This window comes from Diabrotica virgifera, chromosome 2 (genome assembly GCF_917563875.1).
Source record: "Diabrotica virgifera virgifera chromosome 2, PGI_DIABVI_V3a".
NCBI classification, from domain to species: Eukaryota; Metazoa; Arthropoda; class Insecta; order Coleoptera; family Chrysomelidae; genus Diabrotica; species Diabrotica virgifera.
The window spans coordinates 212,848,663-212,858,775 of NC_065444.1; the positions used below are offsets into that span (position 1 = coordinate 212,848,663).

A 10,113-nucleotide genomic window follows, 5' to 3' on the forward strand; every position below is an offset into this window, starting at 1 on the left:
TCTGGCCATGACTAAATGCAGATGCAAACATCCAATTTATTCTTGAAGATTCTCAAATTAAAAGTGTGGTTATCAACAAATATTTAGATAATATCAAATGTAGACCAAACCAAAGAAATCCAGACATCTATTGAGATAGCACCTGCACTATAACAAATTCATTATTTTATAATATGGGTTGTTTTAAGAGAAAATTTATTATTATGATTTTTGAAATTGCACTTCTTTAGGCGCGAGGGACATTACAATTTCTTTAAAGATAAGACTTCTGAGATGCTACGTGTTCTCCGTATTATTCTATGGGTTGGAGGCTTGGACATTAAAGAAGGATGTTTCGGACAGATTAGAAGCCTTCGGGTTATGGGCCTACAGAAGAATATTAAGAATAAGTTGGGTGGATAGAGTCACGAATATCGAGGTGTTGAGAAGAATGGGAAACGATAAAGAGGTTTTAAATACAATTAAAGTTAGAAAACTGCAATATCTGGGATATGTCATGAGGGGAGAGCGTTATAACTTGTTATAATTAATAATACAAGGAAGAATACAGGGTAGAAGGAGTCGCGGAAGAAGACGCATCTCCTGGTTAAACAATTTGAGAGCTTGGTTTAATTACACTTCTGCTGATCTCTTTAGAGCAGCGGTATCGAAAGTGCGAATTGCCGTGATGGTCGCCAACCTTCTCAGAGGAGATGACACATGAAGAAGAAAAAGGCGCGATTGAGAGTAAATGTAAATGTGCGCGAATTCATCAAAAACGTTTTGTTGAGATATTTGTGGCCCTTTTATGGGTTTTTAAATAAATATACCTTTTATTAAGAAAAATTTTTCATATGAAATGGTAAAACAGTAGCAACCAGCAGGTAACGAAAACGCGTTCCAAGATTGCGGCTGTAATTTTGAATATTTTTTCGAGACATTTGGCACACTTATTCGCAATATAATTCGCAGGCTCGTTTTTTAATATTGTATTTAATTACAGAGTAATTTCCACATATTAATATATTTTTAAAATTGGGCTCTGTACCGCCATTCTTTATTATTTTACGAATACGTGTGCCAAATATCTCGAAAAAATATTCAAAATTACAGCCGCAATCTTGGAACGCGTTTTTGCTACCTGTTGATCGCTACTGTTTCCTCTTAAATTTAATTACACTAATAATACTAGAAAAAATAAGCAGTTTACTTTTGCACACATCTTAAAATATCGGTATATCTAAAAAAGATTCCAACCAAGTTAATCTTCTAATAACTTAATTGACATCTACGTCAAATATAAATAAACTAAATATTTAACTAATAAAATCTGACAATACCAGAAGCTTAAAGTTGTTAGTATTTATATTACACCTTAGAGAGAGACTATATAAATCGTCGAATACAAAACTAAATATTACATTCTGTCCTAGTTAGATTATCAACCAATCTCTAAAGCCATTGAAAATGTCTGCACATGAAATGTACGCTCAACCATACAAAATGAGTACTTCAGATAGTACTGTGTACAAACCTTTAGTGAAAGACATACCACCTGAAATAGGACATAGCCAAAACGGACCAAAAACAACCTGGTTTCTCTACTTTGCTGCTATTACATGTAAGTTTAGAATTAAGTGTATATACTATTCTGTACTATTTATTAATCTATTAGTTTTAATGGGTATACATTTCTCTCTCTTCAACCATGAACCACCGAGAGAGTGTAGTGGTCGATGTGATGTCGTGTATTGTCCGTCTCCAAGATATCTGTCTCTTGTTCTTTCTTTTAACTCATGCATAGGTCTTTCGCATATTCCTGTAATTTGATCGATCCATCTTGTTAGGTATTTTCCTCGTGCACTTCAGTCTTCCACCTTTTCTACTCTTTCCATGTTTTCTGTGTTTGCTCTCATAACATGTCCAAAGTATTTTAATTGTTGGAGATGGACTATACTGGAGAGTCGTTGGCTAACTTTTAGCTCTCTTAAAATTGAATTATTTGTCCTATGGTCGGTAAAAGGAATTCGTAGCATTCATCTCCAACAGAATATTTCAGTGGCGTCTATCTTTCTTGTTTCCGATTTTCTCAGGGTCCAAGATTCACATCCGTAGTTCAATATTGGGAATATTAAGCAGTTGATTAACCTCATCTTTAACTCTCTTAAAATTTGACAGTCCTTCCATATTGTGATCATCTTTGCTGTGACAACTTTTGCTAGATCACATCTACGTTTTATTTCTTCTTGTAGTGACCCTGTATTTGTGATTAATGATCCCCGATATAAGTATAAGCTCACAACCTCAAACCGGTTAATTGCGGTTATGTGTGGATGATTGTTATGTGGTATATCTACTAGCAGGATCTTTGTCCTTGATATGTTTAATCCGCTTAGGACCAGCGGGGTTTAAGCTGTTTTGAATAGCACCCAGAGGAATAGTGATTGTAACTGACACATTTATGGACTCCAAAAGTGTGATTTCGATAAACTTTAATTGCAATTTGCGCCGTAATTAATCATAATTAAGAGTTGGCGCAATGATAAGAATTGATTGTTAATTTAAAACGAATCTATTCATATAAATTTTATTGAATTTGAGTGGCATTATATTTTCCATAAGATGTGTGCGGTGTCCTTTAGCAAATATTATGGAAACATCGTTTGAAATAAAACTAGAATTTTATTTTCCACCAAAATTAAAATACATTTTCGCGCCACATACCTTATAGTCATATCAGCTCTTTAGTAGCTGGAATATTGTAGACGCCACTCATTTTTACGACATTTAGCGGTTTTTTTATACTTGTATATGATACAAGAATAAAAAAACCGCTAAACGACGTAAAAAAGTGTGGCGCATACAACATTTCAGGAACAAAAGAGCTGATATGAATATTACAATATTACAATATTGTACGTGGCGCAAAAATGTATTTTCAGTTTGATGGAAAATAAAATTCTAGTTTTATTTTGAAAGATTTTTTCATAATATTTTCTAAATTTGAAATAAAACGCGCCACAAAAGAGTAACTTTGATACAGGTTGCATTTTGAGGCTCTTTTGTGGCGCGTTTTAATTCAAATTTAGCAAATATTATGGAAAAATTTTTCAAAATAAAACTAGAATTTTATTTAACATCAAAATGAAAATACATTTTTGCGCCACGTAATAATCATATCAGCTCTTTTGTACCAGAAATGTTGTATGACTCATTTTTACGGCGTTTAGCGGTTTTTTAATCTTGTATCAGGAGTTTTTCAAAGATTTTTTTATATTTAAATGTATGAAGTTGAATGTAATGTTTTTACATTACACGTTAAGAGTTCCAAATGGTCGCCTTGGTCGCATCCTCTCCCAAATGATCTAGTAGTTACGACTGCAGACATGTGATAAGACAATCCGAGTTCATATATCCCAGCTATCCTAATAATTATGGCCGGCAAATGAACTCGGATTGTACGATCTATGTTAGCGTCGTAACCACTACAACTACATAAACCATTTCGGCGATAATAGTTAATTGGATTATACTTTTGGAGCTCGATTACTTCTGAACGGCTTAACCAATTTTGATCATTAAACATGTGTTTAAGACGTAGTTGACAAGTAGTATCTAATGCATCCAAGGTCAAGTATGATCACTGAAGATACTACATGAATTATTGAGCTTTAAAACCCGTTTTCCTCATAAGAAATAGATTTGATCATACTTATCAAGCCTATAACTTAAAAATTCGATTTTTTTCAGATATGAGATATACACCGTTAGACGCGACTAGAGTCCTCCTACAAACGCTCAGTTATTGGCGCAATTCGTAGGTTGAAATTTTGAGTAATTGTCAAAAAATCAAAATTTTCAAAGTTTAATTTTCAAGCTTTTCGGCTATACTGAGCCGTATGTAGGCACGATCTTGACCATTTAGGCACCATTTGAAAGCCTAACTCAACGCTATTGATTTGGTGTATTTTCAGTTTTCCTGTCTCTCCTTGAACCCAAGATATATACGCCCAAAAAATATACCATTTTGTATCTACGTAGCCCTATAGCTGGCTTATGGGTAGTCAGAAGTCACAAATTACACCGGTTCTGAATCGGTCCTGACACAAACACAGAAAAAAATTCATATCGGTGTAACTTTTCCACATATACCTACATAATACATACATCACAGACATTTTCCACTTTTTAAATAAAAATTGAGTCATACTTCTGAGCTCTGTAACTTTTGAATGGTATAACCGATTTTCAAAATTAAACATGCTTTGGAAAGGTCATGATTAGTACTATCAGATGCCGTGAAGATCGGACTTAAATTTTTGAAATTTTTGGGAGTTTTGGGGACGAGAACGAAAAACAGACCCTAAGTGGGAAGGGCCGTAAAATCCACAACCTTGGACCAAAATGGAGAGTTGACATATAGATAAATAAGCAAGTCTTTTCCTAAACTTTAAGATGGGATTTGTCCCAATTTTCAATTCAGTCAGATTTAGAAAATCGAAAATTTCATGTATATAATATAGTGTCGCATGTATAGGGGTATTGTGCGCCACTGACGAAAACTGGCGTTCTCTGGTAATAAACAATTCATATATTTTATTGATATAAATTTTTAATTACATTATTTTTATGGTTTTTTTATATGTTTGAACTTCATAGAATTGTCTCTTTTTGTTTCGTAATATTGCCCTGGTTTTTCTTCTTTGCTCTGTGTGTCGTGTCTCCGCTTTTTTCTTGCTTTTAGTTTTTAACTTTCCAGTCGTAATGAAACTTTGCACATCTGTTAGGCTTACATAAAGCACAATTTAGTTTTTAAACCCAAACGTTAGTGTTTTTATTTTTGTTCAAATTAGAACTAAAACTATAAATCTAAAAATAGAACGTACCGAGTTGCGTTATCTGATTGTTGGATTGGTTTGTTAATTTTCAACAAAAATCTTGATTCTTCGCAATACTAAACAGTTTTTTCACAATAAATAAATATTGGTGTGAAATACGTGGCGATTCCATATGAATTTGGTTTTGGATAGTTTTAATATGGTAATGTCAGTTGTACCATTTGAAGAACAATGTCCGGCATTACCTTGTGGCTTTCGACTACTGCGTTATATTCTTCTTCATGTGCTGTACTCGATTATCGAGCGTTGGCTATCAACGTTAGCTATCTAATTTAGCTATAGTAATTTTTTTCGTCGACCTGGCCCCCTTCTTCCGTCTAATTTGCTTTGTATATGGAGCATATTATATCTCTCTGGGTGTCGCATAACATGGCGAAAATATTCAAGTTTTCGATTTTTAACTCTTCTGACGATTTCCGTGACTTTTCTCATCTGGTGCAAAACAACTTCGTTACAAACTCTATCCACCCAACTCATTCGTAGGATTCTACGATATACCAAAGTTTCAAAGGCTTCCAATTTATTGAGAAGTGTATCTGTTAAAGTCAAACCTTCGACACCGCACAAAAGAGTAGAGAACACATAACATCTCACTAATCTAATTTTCAGCTTCAAAGTAATGTTGTTTCCACATAAAAGATTCTTTATCTTAAATAATGCAGCTCTGGCCTTCTCTATACTTATTCTAATTTCGTTGCTCATGCCCCAGTTCTCATTTAGAATACAACTAAGGTAGTTGATACTGTTAATTCTCTCTAATTGTTCACCATAAACTGTTACTACTTCCGGTTGTATTGGCATCTTACTGACAAACATCACCTTAGTCTTTTACGGTGTTTAGCTTGACTCCATATTCATCACACGTTATGGTAATCCTATTTATCAGATGTTAAAGTTATTCGTAATTGCTCGCAATTAACACCGTGTCATCCACGTATCTCAAATTATTAATATTGATGCCATTCATTTTGATACCACATTGAGCATTGCTGCGTTATAGAACTTTATTTTGTTACAGCAAATTTAGCTCAACTAACAATTGGATTGATGGGAGCATGGATGTCACCAGTTTCAGAACAAATATTATCAACCAACATGGATGTTAATCCTTTGGGAAAACCAGTCACAATTTTACAATTATCTTTAATTGGAGCATCTCAAGCAACTGGTTCTGTCATTGGACCTCTACTCATTGGAAAATGTTATGACATATTTGGTAGGAAACCAACTTTATTATACTTATGCTTAACCATGACAACATCTTTGATATTATTATCATTTTCTTCTACCATATACCTGTACATACCTTTACTCTTCATAGCGGGAGTCTGTAACGGTGCAATGAATGTAGGCCTTACGGTGTATGTGGGTGAAATAACCGAAGACCATAATAGAGGTAGATTTATTTGTTTAGTCCAAGTTGGAGTTCCGATAGGAATGATGTTAAGTTTTCTAACAGGGCCATACCTCTCAGTAAAATATTACACTCTAATATGTGCTATACCGGTCGCTTTAAATGCTATTTTCTTTGCCACCATTTTACCTGAATCGCCAATTCAACTTGTTAAATTCAAACTTCTACGCCAAGCACAAGATGTATTAGGACGGCTTAGACAAAAATCTCCAAAGGAAGTTGAAATAGAAGTTACCAGAATACAAAATGAGTTAGCAATAACTTCAAATAATAAACAAGGAGGTTGCTTCAAATTACTGTCAGACAAAAGTTCCCGTAATGGTTTCATCGTGGCTGTAGTCACGTATAATATGCTGGTATTGAGTGGCAGTCAGTCTATGACAAGTTATTTAGAACCCATCTTTGACAAAGCAGAATCTCCAATCCCTAGTAATATTTGTGCTCTACTGGTGACTATAGTTCAAATATTTTGCTACCTTGGTTCATCAGTTTTTGTTGAAAAAGTGGGTAAAAGAAACCTTATTCTATTTTCAACCAGTACGTCAATAATTCCGTTAATATTATTTGGTTTATATTTCCAGTTAAAGTATAGCGGATTTACTTTTGTTGAACAACATACCTGGTTTCCTATTGTTGCACTGGTAGTATTTACCTTAGTAAATAACATAGGAAATGCGTCTGTTCCCGCAGCTCTTATGAACGATTTGTTCTCAAACCAAATGAAGGCTACCGCAGTAGCGACGACGGTTTTATCATCTGGAATTCTTAATTCTATTGTGACTTTTGGTATACCACTCGTTATGGAAACAGTGGGAATTCAGTGGTGCTTCTGGATTTTTGCTGGAAATTGTGTTTTGGGAACAATATTTGTATATTTCTTAGTACCAGAAACTATCAACATGACTATTGCAGAAATACAAGACATTTTAAGGAATTTAATATAACCGAATATTTCTTCTATATTTTAAGTTTGGATTTTTTTTTAGAGCTCAAAGATTACTTCTACATTTAAAACTTTGTATGTAAGCACATTGCTTATAATTATGCATCACACTATATTAAATAAATTTAAATTTTGTGTCAAATTGATTGCTTCATCGATAAAAGCTATCAAAAATACCGCCCAAACAAAGCTGAATATTTTGAAGTGTATGAAATTATTGTCTTTTAAGTGCAGTTTTTTATGTCCTATACGTATTTAATTCACTTTTGTTTCTTTTTTTTTGAGTGTTAACCTTATTTTTGCTGTTTTTAATGTCTAATGATCACCTTTAATAAGGAACAAGCCGTTAATATTATTATTTGTAAACATTGAGAAAGTATTTAACTCAGTCCTTCATAACAACTCTGCAACCGAATATCCAAGGTAAAATTTCTTAACTTAACTTTAATACCATCCTTGAGTTATGAGCTCTCAGTCGATATCTCATTTGGCACACAGCCATGAAACTGGATAGGGGAGTGCATTTAGATTTTCACTTCGGAAAAAATCAAACAAGATAAAACTTTTTGTAATTTCATTAAGAAATGTTTAATAAACAACATACCAAAAAGTTCTACTCGAGAAGTGGGTGCTTCATTTTTTATTAAACAAATGAACAACGAAGTTAGATGTTTTTTAAATAACTCCGAAAATATAATCTTTAGAAAAAAACTGACTTGACCATTGAAAAATTCAGAAAATTTTACAAAAAAAACCTTATATAAAGATGTTTCTAAAATTAAATCTCTAGCTTCTGTAATTTTTTATTTATAACGCTAAAGTCACCCTTCTCACACACATTGGCGCACTGTAAACTAGCGTTGGAAGAAGTGCACGGTTGAGTTTTTTTAATGTAATTCTTTAACTAATTGATCAAGAGATATTTTACAAATTGGAAATGAAAGAAGATGAAATAAGCTATCCTATGGTTGTAATAAAAAGAAATAAAACGTATGGACATAAGTACGGTGTGGGCGGAAAGTGAGCCTTACATGAATTTTGTTTAAAAGTGATTTAAAAATGTGTAACTACTACAATTTTACTTATAAAACTCTCAAATTTGCACAACTTAACTCTCAATCATCTTACTAAAAGATGCTTTATTCAAAAAAAATCTCAAAAATTTAATTCAAATAATACGATGTCTCAAAAAATGTATTTTTTGAAAACCTCGTAGTTTTACAGAATTCCCACCACTTTAAGACGGTATTACTCAAGTTTGAATAAATCTAATACAATTTTTGTGCTATTTTTTTAAATCTTGGGATGTAATCTTTAAAAAACACTGAATTATTTTAGTTTAAAAGTGAAATAAACAATTTATTTTTGAGAAAACTTAGAAAGATAACAAAAATGTAATACAAAAACCGAAAATTACCAGCTGAAAAAATGTATATACAGAGTGATCAAAACTTTTTTCTGTAAAACTTACCTAAAATACATTTAATAATAAGCTTCAAAAATAATAAATGTTCAACAAAAAATTTTTTTTTAGCTCTTATACAGTATGTCTGCGTAACTTGGGACCTATTGATAACTTTTTTAATATCAGTTTTACGAAAAAAAGTTATTCTTTATAAAATACTCTGCATCGTATATAACATAAGACGCAACCATCAAATATCAATTTTTTTAAATTTTGTACGAGGTATGTCAAAAAATATGAATTTCACTCAAGAGTAAAGTACCTTTATATTTCACAATATTGAAAATTTTTATAAAGAAAAGTTGTTTGGAATTAAAAACTATGTTTCAATATGTAATTATATCCTTTTAATCGAAAATTTGTTTTTTTTAATAGTCTTTCTAATACATTTTAATTTTTAATATTATTCTTGTGGCATTTTTTACAATTTTAACTATTTATAATGGGAAATAAGCCACAATATTATTAAAAAATAATTTTTATTAACGTTTCGACGCCCAAATCGGGTGCCGTTGTCAAAATACAAAATAATATTATTTTGTACTTGACAACGGCACCCGATTTGGGCGTCGAAACGTTAATAAAAATCATTTTTTAATAATATTGTGGCTTATTTCCCTTTAATATTATTGTGAAAATTATTCGTTTATCTTTTTTTTTAAGAATGAAATTCCATATTTGTTTGATTGGATTCTACTTGTTTTTCATTTAAATATCCGCCATTTTGGATCCGCCATTTTGAAATTTAAATTTTTAATCTTTAATTCAGATTCAACAACCTGTTACAAATAAAAACAAAAAATGTTTTAGAAAAATGTTCTTTTTTATGTTCTTTTTAGAAAATCCGCATTTTGGATCCGCCATTTTATAGTTTATAATGTTAACATTTAAGTTAGGTTTATCAAAGCTCTCAAAAATAAATATATGTAGGAATAAATACATTTTGTAAAGAAATTATGATTTTACAACTATTTTTTAAGTTATCCGCCATTTTGGATCTGCCATTATATAATTTAAATTATCAAAATTTTATTCAGGTTTAGCAACCTCTCAAAAATATCCACATATATGTAAACAAACACGTTTTATAAAAAAAATTCGGATTTTACAACTACTTTTTAAGGATTTTTAGGAAAAAATCCGCCATTTTGAATCAGCCATTTTGAATTTGCAAATTGTAATGTCAGATTCGGGTTCAGCATAATCAAAACTAAAATAAAAACATTTTTTATCAAAATAAAATGTTGAATTCACCCATATTCTTAACATTATTTATACAAAACAATTGTTATTGTTTAAACAATTAATAAACAATTAGCGGCGAAATTTGTGAGTAGAACTTTTTACTTTAACATATTTATAAACTAACAAAAAAAGTTTTAGAAAAATATAACCTTGTTTGATTTTTTCCGAA

The 10,113-nt window shown here is 31.6% G+C and overlaps 1 protein-coding gene across 1 annotated transcript; it reads left to right on the plus strand.

Moving 5' to 3' along the window:
* Window positions 1–1,378: 1,378 nt before the first annotated feature.
* On the plus strand, window positions 1,379–9,136 carry LOC114332136 (facilitated trehalose transporter Tret1). The gene is made up of 2 exons (XM_028281871.2): window positions 1,379–1,600; window positions 5,896–9,136. Exons 1-2 carry the CDS (start codon window positions 1,447–1,449, stop codon window positions 7,233–7,235), a joined length of 1,494 nt encoding a protein of 497 aa, XP_028137672.2. The 5' UTR covers window positions 1,379–1,446; the 3' UTR covers window positions 7,236–9,136.
* The last annotated feature ends 977 nt before the right edge of the window (window positions 9,137–10,113 follow it).